Below are 15,415 nucleotides of genomic sequence, written 5' to 3' on the forward strand. Positions count from 1 at the left end.
AAGTTTGAGAAGTACTGCCGTTGATCAAAGTCCAGACTGAGGATCTTTTGGGTAGAAACTAAAAAAGAAATAAAAATTCCACCCGATTTGCTGAAAAAAAGTTTTCGACGCAACAATGTACAAAAATTGCCTCATCAGGGAGGAGGGGAAATAAAAGACAGAAATTCATTTGAACATATACATACATAATTGTATATTTATAAGTAGGTATGATCAAACATAACATTTTTTTCTTTTTCAATTACATTCTTCCTTTTTTCTTTAACTGTTAATAAAACTCCTTTTTTTTCTTAATGTCATTTCTTTTATATTGTAAATAATGTAAGTTATATACATAATATTTATATATCTTCATTTAATTCATTCTATTTTTTTATTTAGGTTTTATTTCATTTTCTTTATTTACTCTTCTTACTTCCCACCCATTGGAATTTAAGGATTGGAACTACGTAAAAATTATATTATTTCTTTTTTTTTAAAGGTAGTAAATAATTTATTCTCAATTTTTTTTGGTGGATTTCTTTTTTTTAAGTCAATCTGAAAGGACTTTTTGCACTCTCTTGCCGAAAGAAGGGAAAATGATTTTCTTTTCTAGATGTGTTATGTATAAAGAATGGAATGTTTTTTTTTATTTATTTTTTTTTTAATCTTAAGAGAATACTCGATACACATTTTCATTTTATAATTTTTAATTAGTTTTTCCTTTTTTTATACCATTACAATGAGTTTTAAAAGACATTTAATAGATTTTTTGACATTCACAGAGCTTTGTTTTTTTTTGTTAAATATATTTTCACTGTCACGTTAATTTCACTTTTTTTTCTTTATTTTTTAATTGTAAAATGTATTTCCATGTAACCAGCAATTTATTTATTATTTTTGTGAAAATCAGCATCAACTGTACAATGTTTTCACATTTTATCTAAAAAGCTGATAAAAATTTGTATCTTCACTCTCGGGCTCGTGAATGTAGGTCCACTTTTTTAGCTATATTCACGCTATGAAAAATTACAAAGAATCATTAAATGGTGTTGGTTAATTTATTTCAAAAAATAAAATGTGTTTAGTGACGCCATTGACATTAAATTGTAAATTCTCTCTTCTTCATTTCCTTCCAAGAAATTTATTTTCTTTGTCCATTTCATCCGTTTTATCTCCATAACCTTTTTTTATTATCCTGATGGCTATCATTTATGCTATTGATAGTATTTTTTATATATAAATTTCATAGCAAACATCAATTGCATTGTCTTTTTTTTTTGGTTAAAAGAATAAAAAACGACACAGAGATTTCAAAGAATTTTTTAGCCTCGGATGTCAAAGAAGGAAGCTTCAAAGTGTGCAATATGTTTTTTTCTCCTTCTCCCTTTTCTCATCAAGAATAAATATGTTCAACTTCTTTTTTTATTAATATATATATCATTGACATTCTAACTACGTGTAGGTATTTAATTAATTTTTTCATCGCTACAAAAAATCTCCCATCGATATTTTTTTCTTAAATGTTCTCCTTTATCTAGAAACTCATCTCTTTTTTTTACAGCGATATTCAGTATAAACTTTGAACAATGAATGTTTGTTGAAATTTGTGGTTTAAAAGAAAATTCTGAAATTATCATAATAAAGGGTCTTATTTTGCGACCAAGAAATCCTGGAAAACGTTGAAATTTCAGATAAATGCATTAAATTTCCATAGAAGAGACCAGAGAAGATCATTTGACTCTTAAATGTCCACTAAGAGCATCCTTCTAGTAAATATCACGATGAAAAAGAACAAATGTTTCAAAGTTTAATGTTTCACGCACAATGGTTACTATTGCAACCAGCATGAAACATAATAACTTTGTATCATTGATCTCTTTATCGCGATATTTATTTTCTTGATGCACTTGCAAGACTTTTCTCTGTGAAAAATGCCTTCTTTGACCTTTTTTTGCGTAAAATTAGTGCATTAACACAATACAGACTAATAAATAAATAAATAAAAATTCAAGAAAATTTATTGGTTGATACTTAAATGGTTAAAAATAATTTTATAAAAAAATCTGAAAGGGAACTTAGAGGTTCGAAGAGTAGATTTATTTCAAAATCTAGATAAGTTCGGAGCTAATAAAATCATGCAAGAAAAGCTCAAAAATTACATTTTTAATCTATCTTAACGAAAAATATTAATATTTTGACTATTTTGAGCTTTTTCACCCATTCATTGAACAAATAATCTTGAATATTTCCGTAGTTATTTTATTTCTTTTTTTTCTGTTAAAAATTCCCTCCTTCTGTTCAAATATTTAATTATTGACCAATGCAAAATATTGCTGCGAATTAAATTACAAATAACGTCATTTCACAACGTCTTATGTGTCATTTTTTTTTCAACTATAAAAAGAGACCAAAATTGCAGTTAAACAAAATTGATTACTCCTGCTATTTTGTCCCATTTCACGCAAAGAAAATATTTTAAGCTTTTCTTCAAATTCTTTTTTTTTACAACAAAAATATTCGCTGTTCATGTAGGCGCAATGTCTTGCAAAAAATTTTTCAACAACTTCAGCATAAATTGTGCAGATTCAATTCTTTCTTTATTCTTATTTACAATAATGCATTTCTCTCTGTGTTTAGAAATGATTAAAAATCAGAAAAGAATAGAAAATATAAATGTCTGATACGCAGCAAATATGGAAATGGATACATTTTCGTATTAATTAATTGCATTTTCATTCACTATTCCCCATCATATCTTATTTCAAACACTTTTAACCCATCTTGTTTCAATCGTTCTATTGCAATTCAAGGTGCCCCGGACACACTGTAAGCTGTAAAAGAATCTTCTTTTAACGACAAATAGTTAAAAATTGGCCTAGAAATACTCATTCATAGACGCTAAGCCTTTGTACGGTGCTCATACTTGTGATTTATATGTGTCTTCGTGGCTTATTTCACAACTAAACTGCCCATAAAATTGAAGTTGTTTGAACAAAAGAAAGCTAAATTGACTAAAATTCTTCTGAAGGAGTTTATTCATTTTGGGGACAAACAAAATTACGAACAGAAAATTATTATAAAAATAAAAAGTCAGAGACCCCTACTTTTCCCCAGAAATCACCTGAGAAAACGCTGAAATTATTTGATCAAAAATGTATAAGCCACGCCCCTATTGTACTTTCGTTTCACATCTAATCCACATTGAATACATAAAACATGCATCAGTATTTCGTTTAATAATTTCTTTTCCTATTGAGATCAAATAAGAGATTCTGCTAAAAACACGTGAGAAACATTTGGTTACTTTGTTTCACCAAAAAAAAATCTCCTCAAGCTTGCAAGAGCAAAAATTCTCGAGGAGTTAATTTGAAAGATATATAATAGAACAATTAATTTTTGTTCTATTTACATATTTATCATTAATTTTTTTTTTGTAAAAAAAAATGGTAAAGTCACACCTAGAATGTTTCGTCGTTCACGTTTCATAAATGTACATGAAACAAAGATAAAACAAAAAGTTAAGACTCCAGAGCAAAACAAACCTAACTGATTTAAAGAGAATGATTGGAGAGATATTCAGTTTATTTAATAATATCAGAAAATTAATTTTGCGAACTTTTTTTTCAGAGGTTTAAAAACAAACAAAAAATTCAATCTAATTTTTTTAATTAAAAAATTTTGCTACATTTAAGGTCTAAATTGAACCTTTTTATTTTTAAATTTTCAAGGAGTGAAATTATTTTTTTAAATTAACATTTCAGTCTATGTTTAAAAGTAAAAAGGTTCAATTTAGACCCTAAATTTAATGAATTCTTTGTTTATTTTTAAACTTCTGAATAGGAAGTTTGCAAAATTAATTTCCTGGAATTATTTGCGAGCTTTTCAGGAAAGTAAAAGCTTTTTCTGCCCTTGTATTTCTACTTATTTGTCACCAATTTCCCAGATTTGTTTTTCCAGGTTTTCCCCGTTGTCGTCAATATTTTTTAAGGGCAATAAAATGAACAATTTCCTTTTGGTTTACTTGTCTGGGGCATCTTGATCGCAGTCACATTCATCATTTGCGGGTGAATTGATTTATTATTTGCAATAAATGATTTGAATTGCCTTGTAAATCGTCCCATTTTCCCACTTCCTACATCCCGTCTTATCACCAATCAAAAGAAAATCTTCTTTTATAAACTTTTCCTGACCTTTTCCCCGCATTCTCTGGCATTTTAATGTTCTACAAATCATTACAATTTACATTTTTTCTCTGTTACTCTCAGCAATGTCATTAAAGTAGATGAAATATTACATTTTTTTTCATTGCTGTCAAATTCTCAACACCATTCTATTTAATATACAAATGTATACAGCGCAGGATATTTTCAATCATGTATCTATTTATTTGTATATTTTTATGATTTTTTTCTTACCTCTTTTCTCACTTAAATTATATTTAAATACATTTTATTTATTTAACTCTTTATTTGTGAATGTGTTTCCCTTTTTTTTGATAAATATTTATCCCAGATGGATAGGTTTCTTTCATTTTTTTTCATTTAAAACGAACTTCAAATGACATTTATATGCTCAAATAGTTTTTTTTCTTCAAATGCAATTTTGTAAATATTCTATTTTTTCCTTTTTAAGGGTTTTTTTCTTTTCTTTTTTTTGGTATTTAATCCAAATGAATAAATATTCCTAAATATTATATTATTTATTTATATATATTATTTATTTCACGTTACTCCTGCGCGGGGAGATGAGTTTGAGCATGTGGGGGTAGATAGATCGATTGCATGGCCGTGAGAAAAATGTTTGCTCAAATCAATGAACTTACCTTGACCTCTCTCTCTCTCAGTTTGCTGCATATCTCATTACAGCGTCTCCCCCATCAGCGTACTCGTGCTCCCTCCTTACTCCTCAGGTGAACCCTGCCCAATACCAGACTCCGTACCTAGCGTACCTAATTCAGCAGCTTGGCAAATGAGTGAGACGCGGTAGAAGTAGTTGCGCCAGAAATTTTCTTCTGTGATAATTTTGGGCACCAAGTCAAAGCGCATCTTCTCAAGGGCCGTATCTTCGGCCATTATAGCCTGTGCCACGGTATAGGAGACATCGTAGTCAAATTGGAAGTCCACACCAGCTGGTGGGGCACGGACAAAGTTACGCCTGTCTGCTGATAAACCAAGAATTTCCTCCTTGACCTTTTCACCGTTTGCAATGCCAACCCACGGGAGCTGCCCAGAGCCACCCTTTGCGGCATTTTCCTTCATAAATGCCTCCTGCTCTTTGGTAAATTCACCCAAAATACTCTGAAACATTAAAAGAATAAAAGATATTTTTAGAACATTTTCCTTTCATAAAAAAATAGATTTTTCCACGTTTTCCATTTTAGCATTGAAATCAATAGATTTGCCCGAATTCTGGAATTAAGATTATCAAGATCTTGATGTCTTGATTTTATTTTTAAACCCTGGAGGATTTTACTGGCCACTGTGGCCAATTTGACCTTTTAAATCAAGTGTAGGAAAGGTCAATTACTACAGGTTCGTCGAAAGAAAACTTAGAAAACATTTTCTATTTTAAAAGAAAATGAAAATCAAAGTTTGAGGTTAGAAATATCAGATCCTTTAACGATTAAATTGTAAACTTGCATTTTACATTGAGCTTTAAGATAAAAAAATCAGATTGTTTTCAGAATGAAGGAACAGTGGAGGGTTTATAAAAGTAACTTTATGTAATCGAAATAGCCAGATAATTCAATAAAAATACTGAAAAGACAAACAAATAAAAGATGGCGGAATTTTCACATCACGACGCCATCTTTGCTCCATATTTTTTTTGTTTCCCTTTTCACGTGTAAAATACTTATGAAATTGACGAAATTTATCTCTCAAAATCTGTTTAATCAATTTTATTTAAAAAATTGTAATTATCAAATACTACAGCTAAAAATCATAAAAAATTGTTTAAAAAATTCTTCAAAATGACGTTTTTGTGATGTTCCATCATGTATTACATGAATTTTTAAATCCAAACTAAATTTTAACATGTTCTAAAGAAAAATTGAAAGGAGCGAAAAACGAAATTTGATTTTTCAAATTATAAAATTAAAATTTTTGCTAGGTAGAGAACATAACCTCAACAAAAAGTTTTTTACGGTCCAATATGCGATTTGTGATTAAATGAAAATTTTTTTGGTCTATTATCACGAAAAATTCGCATAGATAATCACTCAATAAGAATCAAGAGACAAAAATTTAAATTTAAGGGAATCACAAAGTGAGGTTATGTTCTGTATGCTAAAGAGAATTCTATTTTTCGCAGTGAATTTTATATAAACATTAGGTCATTATATATTGAAATAAAATCAACGATAAGGAAGTTAAATTGACTAATTTTTCCCTTTTAAAGAAAAAAAATATCGAATTCAATTTCAAGAAGATGGCGACCATGGCGTCCTTTCACTCTACTTAACCTTCTAAATCTCAAAGTATTCGCGCTCATTTTGCTCTCAAAATGTGTCAATATGAAAAATCACAAAGGAAAATGGGGAAAATGTGAAAAATATTTTGCTCTGTGTCACTCACATTATCTTTCACGGTCTCCTTGATCTTGGCCCCAGCCTTGTTAACAGATGAGTAGAGGAATGAGCCAAAACTCTTAACCCCCTGTGTTACTTTTGTTGTCACTTGCCCTATTTGCCCAGCCTGGTCATCCTGTGGAGTTGTTGGCCCCGATCCAGGCTTTGAATCCGCACCTTCTGTTGCGCTATTTTTCACATAAAGATTTATTTTTTTTCATTTTAGCTTCTCCTCAAGTTGAGTAAAAATTTAGTAAAAGGAAAAAAAAGCAATGTAAAGAAATTTAAAAAACCATGCTCAAATGCAAGGAATATATTGAGAGAAAACTAAATAAGAGAAAAACTAAAAGAAGAGATTTTTTTATACAGAGAAATATCTCATAAGCTGAAGTGATAAAGAAAAAAATTAAAATTATGAAAGTTAAAGTGATAATTTTTCTATTAAGAGAGAGAAAAAAAGTAGAAGCAGGAAGCAAAAAGTTGTGAAAGAATATGAAATAAAATGAGAGAGAATAGAGATAAGGCAAAACTTATCAACTAAATGAATGATTTAATAATTTTTTGTACATATCCCAAAAGGAAAAGATAAATAAATGAAAGGGAGAATGAGTAGGAAAATAAAAAGAATTTAGGAAAAAAAGAAGAACATTCCAAACAAAATAACTACAGTACATGGTCCAATTTCTTTTTTAAACATATTACTAATTAAATGTGATTGATGAAGACCCCCATAATTTAATGAATAATTCGCTTCTTTTCTTTCTAGTTTTCATTTAAAAAAATGATTTATAATTTTCTTTTATTAAATTTTAAATTTATTATTTTTTTTTCAATTGAAATGACAATGAAATGTTTTGAAAACTTTTACAAGAGATTGAAATAACGTTCATAAAAATGTTGAAATATATATATTTTTTGCAATAATTCTTTACGGATAAAAAATGTAATATATTATATATATACTTGAAGAGAGAGGCATGAGAAATTGTGCTTGAAACACTCAGAAAAAATGTCGATTGTTTTTTTCGTTAGCAGAATTTATTAGGGGGGCCCATACCTAATATACCTAGATTTATCTTCATCATCCGCCGCTGTTGCCTCAGTCGCCTCGGCTGCTGTACCACCTTCTGTGTCTTTTGCCACCTCACCAGCTGCTGCATCAGCCGGTGCAGCTCCCTCCTCGGTCTCGGCATTCTTTTTACTAAAACCAGGAATTGTTGGAATCGATACAGATGGCATCGAGACAGTTGGCATGCTCGGCATTGATGCATTTCCCAGCCATCCCGTCATTTGGCTCTTTACATTCGAAAACATCCCACCGCCGGCCTTTGTTGGGCTAAAAATGCAATAATAGAATCATTTAAAAAATTTAAAAATTAAGCAAAACTTTTGACTGATGAAGGGTTAAGAGATCTCCGACATATCTTAAAGAATTTGCAGGGAAATCAGAAGAAGAATTGATCTTGAATTTATATCTAGAATGTGTTTGGAAAGTTAAAAGAATATTTCGAAGATTCTAGTCCGGCTGGGTTATTCATTTTTTGACATGACTAACAATTAATTACACTAGGCGTAAAAATTCATTTCTTTGTGAAAATATAAAATATTTATTTATTAAAAAGATATTTTATGCACAATACTGATTTAAAAAAAAATGTGGGATGTAAAATATAGAAAAGTTTTAAGATCATTTTAACGTGTCCCCCAATATTAATCACTCTGAAAGTTTTTTTTCTGCTGATTCGAGTCTTTAAATGGGCCAATAAATTCAAAAGTCTAAAGCAAATCTTTACCTCATTTTAACCTCAATTCTCTTCTATAATTAAATCATCCATAGGAAAAATTCTCAGAAATTGGAAAATGAGAAAATCTACAAATATCCTTGTACAAATAATATTATATTACGCCACATTCGAAGAAACAGAAAAATCCACCAGAAAGAAAAAGCGAAAAATATTTTCCTAAACAAACATTTCCTTTTTTTTCCTTTTGAGTATTATCCCCATTGAGATGTTGAAGAGAAAAATTCTCCAGTGTATTAAAAAAAAGCTCTACTTCTGTTGAAATGTGGTCTCTTTATATTGACTTAAATTCCATTTAATTATTTAAATGGTAGTTCAAATAAAACTAATATTGATATTTCGCGAATTATGGAGTTAGTTCCACATCAAATAATTCTCTGTTTTATTAAAAACGTTTTTAAATGACATTGGAGCACTTTTATAATTTTTTTAAAGTTCTTTTGCAAACAAAATAAAAAATATTGCATACTTTTAGGCATATTTTGGTTGTATACCAATAGCAACACCTCTGTTCTAAGATGAGGGAAAAGTTTAATAAAATCTTACAATGTTATAAGAAAGTTTTCCTATTATAGCACTTTGTCAATCTTTGTAAAGTTTTAAAGAATTTTTTTTTAAACTCCAAAATTTATTGTCATTACTTACACAAAAGTTTGCCTAAAAGTAGTTAAATACAACACACGCTTTCCTAGTAAATCCTAAGATTTTTTTTTTTTCGTAAAATTTCATGCAATAAAAATAAATGATGAACACGAGAAATACAAAAATATCTTTTAATACATTTTAATCCATCTTCATGTCATGATAAAAATCACTCAATTGTGCAATTTTCAGTGATAAAAGACGCAGAGAAACATTACATTCGCACTTCATACACCATATTCCTCCTTTTCACTGTTAATTTCATTTCAAAAGCAAATTCCATTTGATGTAGCTTTACTACGAAGGATATATGATTAATAGAGAACTTCCTGTATTCAGCATCTTTGCAGTAAAACCACCCACGCTAAATTTAATTTATTCCTTTAATTCCATCGCGGAAATATTTAACGTGTCTTATTTACTTTATTGATTGCAATTTAATTAATTTCCAGCGGCATCTCATTAAAGCATTTCATATATTGGCACGTATAACGTGTTGGGTGCAAAACGAAAAATACATAAACGCTAAATACAAAGAGGACTAAATCAATATATTATAGGTTGAAAAGTGAAAAGCAATTTTTCTTAACTTTATTGATTTTTTTTTGAGTTTAATTTGAAATGTCAAACTAAATCTCACTTAAAAGTTTATTAATCAGCATAGAGAGATTATCTAATTTTAGCAAAATTTCAAAAAAAAAATTAAAAGTGATTTGAGGACAAACAATTGAAAGTAAAAGTTTTTAGGTCAAATAAAATTTAAATAAATCTACGCTCAAAAAGTTTTCTTCTAAGTAATTAATTACGGATTCAAATACTAGCTACACAGATCCAAGAACTTTCAGGATAAAATTATTTAAATAAGAGAAATTAATTCAATTTTTTAGTTTAATTTTTTAAAGTGTTTCAATGCACAAGATTCTTGCAATTTTTTTTATTCACAAGTATTGGGCTATATTCAGTCACCTAGAAACCTTGAAATTCGCTTGAAATCTTGAAATTTCTGTACAAAATTCAAAGATTTCAAGGATTCCTTGGTCGCTGAATAAGGCCCATTGAATGCAATTTTTTTTAGAATATTGAAAAGAAGAATTTTAAGAATCCTTCAAGAAGGATTCTTAACGATTCTCTTTATTAACGGATTCTTCGTTTTTTCTTAGGATTTTTCGAATTTTTCAATGCAAAAATTTCTCTTAAAACTTTTCAAAGCAAAACATTTTTTTAAAGATTTTTTTCAATGCATTTTTTTATTAGAATTTTATGAAATAAAAAGATTTTTTCAATTGATTTATTTTGTATTTGGTAACACAATTGCTTTTAGAAGCATTCAGTGCAAACTTCTTTTCAAATTGTGCAATGCAAATTTTTTTTTAAAGAATTCTACAATGCAAAACTTTATTTTAGGGGAACGTGGCCCAATTCGGACCTCTTGCGGTTTTTTTTAAATCCGCCATTGCCTTAAACTTTAAATGTGGAAAGTTATGGGAGGAAAAAGAGCATTAAATGGGCCTATAGTGTGGTTTTCGACCTTTAGCAGTTTCTCAAAAGAATGTCACATATGACGTTTCGAAGCCATTATTCCTTCCTCATCAGGTACTTAAGTAAACTGAACAGGAAAACTTTGTCACAAAAAAAAATTAAATTCAATGCAGTGTGGATAAACAAACGTTCCTTAAAACGTATCTGACTTGACATATATTGCTTTGTATCTTATACCATTTTTTGTCACTGTGCGCGGACCCTTGAACCTTGAAGGTCCGAATTGGGCCATGTTCCCCTAAAAATTTTTAAAAGCAAAACATTTTTGACAATTTTTCAATAGAAATATTTTTTAATCTCTCAATATTTTTTTCTAAATTTTTTTCTTAAATGTTTTCAATGCATTTTTTTTAGAATTGTTACCTAATGCATTTTCTTTTTAAATCCTTACTTATCGTTAGATTAAGATTAGAGAATAATTTTTATAGATTCAAGCTCGATCATTTATCAGTATTTTAGGTAAATCCAATAAATTAGTTTAAAAAAATTATTCAGATTTTTCTTTAAAACACAGCTTAAAACCTAATTAAAATAACTTAATTATTAGGATTATTTTGTAGGTCAAATTCCTTTCAATTGTTTACAAAATGTCAGTAAAAAAATTCCATCTCATTGATTTAATTCAAATTAATTTTCATAGAAAATTTCTTTAAATTGAATGAAAATTCTTTGTATTGGAAAATCATGTCCATGGCTTAAGAGAATTTTCTGTGAAAAGCATCGCAAATTGAGTCGTTGCAAAATATTTCTATTGAACTATTGATCCCAGTAGAAAATAATTAAATCCCCCTTTTTTAATGTGAAAGTTTAATGGAGAAATTGAAAATCATTTTCTATGAGATTTCATGGAATTTTATTTTAAACAAGAACACTCCAAGGGGTTTGTTTTTATTACTATTTTTGCGTCCTTCACAATCCAGCCTCCTCAATCAACATATCACCCACCTACAACTATGTACAGTACAACATCAAATCCAATAAAAAATCTATTGGATACGCAATTTTACTCTCAATATCTCCCACCCAAAGGGCATCACCTTGAAAAAATGGCGCATCGCGATGTGTTTTGATTGCATTTTGATTGACTCTTCGAAATTAAATTTGTGAGAGTTGGTTTTTTAAACGCGGGGAGGTTTATTAATTGGAAATCCCGGAGTAAATTTCCCGTGGGGTTGTCAATGAACCATCACCTACGCGAATTTTCCAGCTGTTACCCTTAGTCCCTGCAGCAACAAAATGCTAACAATGCGGACAACGTGTCCATATTGCCATGAAGACTTTTCACTTTGACTCTCTCTCTCTCTTTCACCTTTTACACACAGACTAATCTCAATGAATATTTGACGATTTCTTTACTCCCTTTGCTGCTACATATGGGATTCACCCCCTCCCCTGTTGTAAGATAAACAATTAGAGCGAGGTATATATTGTAGGGGGGTGTGGGAGGGTACTTTCTTTTCAATTTCTTTTAGCTTTCAGTGTAGGGCATGAGGGCTGAGTGAGAAAAGGGAGAGAAGAAAGAAGAAAAAAGAAAAAAAACCTCCCAAATCCACACATTCTCGCTTCTTTACATAATCGGGGGTGGTTTCGTAGTGTTTTATATGTATTGAGGATGGGTATGTACGTGAGACTAATCGATCCACTTGTAGCCAGACTAGGCCATGGAAGAATCTGACAGTAAAAGACGTTTTTTCCTTCATTTTTTTCCACCCTTCACAGCGTTTTGGGTCAAATGATTGAGCAAAATATGATTTTTTTCACTTCCACACGGAACTTTTACAACTAAATTTGCGACAGAAGGAAAAACTTTGGTGGTTTGAAATGGAAAAAAGAAAAGAGAAAAAAACATTTACCTTTGACCAGCATCCTCTGCAACAGGCACAGCAGCAGCAGGATCCGTGGACGGAGCCTCAGCAACTTCTGGTGCCGTTTGCCCCTCTTGCTGTGCTGGCAGTGTCCCATCCTCCTGTTCACCTTTCTTCCCACCCACCCAGGAGGTCACTTGGTTGGTCAAACCCGAGAACATCTTGTTTCAGAAAAAAAGGGAAATTTGCACCACGAGAAAACCTCTATTTGAAGGCAATGCTGAAAAAGGGGGTCGAGTCCAATGTCTTTTCTTCCTCCTTTCACGCTATGATACCAATTTTATTTTTTTTTCTTTCTTCGTCCACACGCCTCAGCGTTCAGATGCAAACTGAAATCACGCTGTTATCAAGCACTAATCACCTTGCACCCACGGGCACTTCTTTCACCACTCTCTGTACCTTTTTCCCTTCGATAAAATCCCAAATCAAAATGCAATGTCGACTTGCGATGTGATTTTTCACGTTAGTGCGCTTCTTGTATCTTCGCACAAACCATGCGCATTCCATCAAACGATCAATAGTGGGCTGCCCAAGGGGTTGCTCATTACCACTAAAAAGAAAGAATTAAAATCATGCCAAATTGGGTTTTATCAATTTATTCAATTAGAACGATTAAAATGCTCAAATTCGAAGGATATTTGAATTGTTAAAATTCCTTTAAGAAAATTTTTCAAAAATGACAAATAAAATAAATTGTTTTTTAGATTTTAGAACTTCTGGAATAAAGAAAAAGGGTTTAAGGGGCTCAATGAATGGTATGGATGCCAAAGGTCATAAGGTCTCAAATTTAAAAAATCCTTTAAAGTTATTTATAATAGCTTTTAAAATTTCATCCATAAATTAATATTTCTTATCTAATTATTTTGTTTGTTAAAAAATTACTGTAGAATAACTTTTTATCTTAAAATCTAAATCTAATCTAATCTAATCTAGGCTAATTGTTTTTAAAACTATTTTAATAATTATTTTTGTCATTAACCCTTGGAATGCGGAGCGGGGTCGTTGAACGACCCCAGCCCTATATTTCGTGCTATAACTTAATAAATATAAAAGATACCATTCCCATCTTTTGGAAATAAGTTCCTTGGTTATCTGAGGAGGTTGTGTAAAAATTTCAGCGCAATCCGTCCACCACAAGAAAAGTTATTAAGGAAAATGTAGAAGAAGGGAATTCAAAAATTGGTGTAACGGCCATGCTGCGGAAAATTTCTTAGAATGAAGTTAGTCACATCATAAATCATATGGTTGAAGGGGGTTGAAGGGTTGTGTTTACTTTCTCACTTTACCATCTCAGTGTCAGAATTATCGCGAATAAGTAACATAAACAACATAAAACATAATTAGAAGCATATAAATGTGCAAAACAATAAGGAATATTCGAGAAATATTGCCATTTATCACGGTGCGGGAAGTGAGGGGAATGTGGGGAAGTAGTGAAAAAAATAGCAGTTGCGGTCAACTTCGTGGCAAATTTCTCACGAAGAAAGTGTGAAAAATGAGTGAAAAATGTTTTTCCCTAATATCTTCTTCTGCGTGTTTCCGGGTGGCGAATTTGTGATGCAAGGGGCAAGAGGACTATATAAGAAATCTATAGGCACTAACCCGACAACTCCAGGTTGTATAGTTTTGGAAAAAATTGGCCTTCTTTTTGGGGTCGTTCAACGACCCCACCTTCGCATTCTACGTAACTACCAAGGCCTCCGCATTCCAAAGGTTAAAATAAATTTCTAGAACATTTTTTTTTTATTTTTTGTGTGAAATTATTATTTTCTTTTATTATTTGCCGAATTTTCCCAAATTTCGTCAATTTTTTTTCTACAATTAAAAAAAAAATCAAAAACGTTATTTTTGTACTTTTTGATTTTTTTTTTTTTTTCACAGTTTCACAACATTTATTTACATATTGTCATCATTCTTATATGAGACATTCAATAAATTTTTCACAAAGAGTTACAAATCACGAGTTACAATTTGGCGCTTAAATGTAGTTCAAAAAGCAACCACTGGAACCTTTTGGCACTGATGGTTTCGGAAAAAATAAGACGGATGCATTTCGCCGCTATCCGTCTCTGTCACACATTGAGTTTTTCGCATTTTTCTCGCGTTTTTCACTGAATTTTCACTGGAAATTGAATTTTCTGGAATTAGGAGGCGACGCCGCGTCGATTGACATAAAAAATTCCAAAAGTTAAAAAAAACTAATTCCGGGGAAAAAAAGTCGTGTAAAAACTATAAAACGAAAACAGCCGGCGGCTTTTCCCCCCCAAATTAACTTCTCGGAAAACCACTCGAAAAACCCTAAAAAACCCCCGGAAAGTGCGCCCCCCACCCTTACAAACCCCCCTGCGGCGGGAAAACTCGGAAAATCGAACCAAAACGCGAAAAAATTGAGTTTCCCCGCAGCCGCGAAGTTTTTTTTTTCAGCGCACTGTTCAAATTTTGTCCGTGAGTCAAAAAATACGTAAAAATGCTTTTTCTGCACGGACAAAGAGCAAAGCATCAGAAAAGCTGGCAAATAAGCAGTAAAAACGCGAAAATCAGCTGAAAAACCGGAAAATTGCACCAGAGCTGGAAAAATTGAATTTTCCTGCAACCGTCAAATCATTTCAGCGTAGTACTCCAAATTTACTTCTAGTATTCACCACACGACTACAGCGCTCGCATTATTCAGATTTTACATTTTTCACAATAAATTTTCACGATTTTCCTCAACAAATCTGCAATTTTCTCTATTTTTTAACATTCTTATGAATATTGCAAATTATTTTTTTTATTTATTAATCCTTAGAAAGGTAATAAAGAGCATTTTTCTTCTATAAATGAATGAAAATTACCTCAAATTAGCATGTTTAGAAGCAAGTAAATGCTTCTTGATGATAATTCACACGTTATTAGATCCTTAGAATTCTTTTTTACAGGATAAATTCCATTAATTTGCGAGAAAACTTCACTGGAAAATGACGAAAAGTGCCACAAAAACCAAAACAATGCAAATCTGAATTTTGACAAGTCAAGTC

At 30.8% G+C, this 15,415-nt stretch overlaps 1 protein-coding gene across 4 annotated transcripts; it reads right to left on the reverse strand.

The window, feature by feature from the left end:
• Nucleotides 1-164: 164 nt before the first annotated feature.
• On the reverse strand, nt 165-15,400 carry LOC129795888 (synapse-associated protein of 47 kDa). 4 transcript variants are annotated; one of them, XR_008751162.1, is made up of 6 exons: nt 15,233-15,400; nt 12,387-12,948; nt 7,608-7,886; nt 6,558-6,738; nt 4,805-5,279; nt 165-4,714 (listed from the first exon to the last, which is right to left on the reverse strand). XR_008751162.1 is itself a non-coding variant. In XM_055837418.1 (6 exons), exons 3-6 carry the CDS (start codon nt 12,557-12,559, stop codon nt 4,881-4,883), a joined length of 1,032 nt encoding a protein of 343 aa, XP_055693393.1. In that variant the 5' UTR covers nt 12,560-12,727; nt 12,798-12,948; nt 15,233-15,378; the 3' UTR covers nt 165-4,880. The 4 variants fall into 4 exon arrangements, 3 of the variants coding, with proteins under 3 accessions (XP_055693393.1, XP_055693392.1, XP_055693394.1); XM_055837418.1 differs by having other exon boundaries at nt 165-5,279; nt 12,387-12,727; nt 12,798-12,948; nt 15,233-15,378; XM_055837417.1 differs by having other exon boundaries at nt 165-5,279.
• Nucleotides 15,401-15,415: the final 15 nt, after the last annotated feature.

This window comes from Lutzomyia longipalpis, chromosome 4 (genome assembly GCF_024334085.1).
Source record: "Lutzomyia longipalpis isolate SR_M1_2022 chromosome 4, ASM2433408v1".
Taxonomy (NCBI): Eukaryota; Metazoa; Arthropoda; class Insecta; order Diptera; family Psychodidae; genus Lutzomyia; species Lutzomyia longipalpis.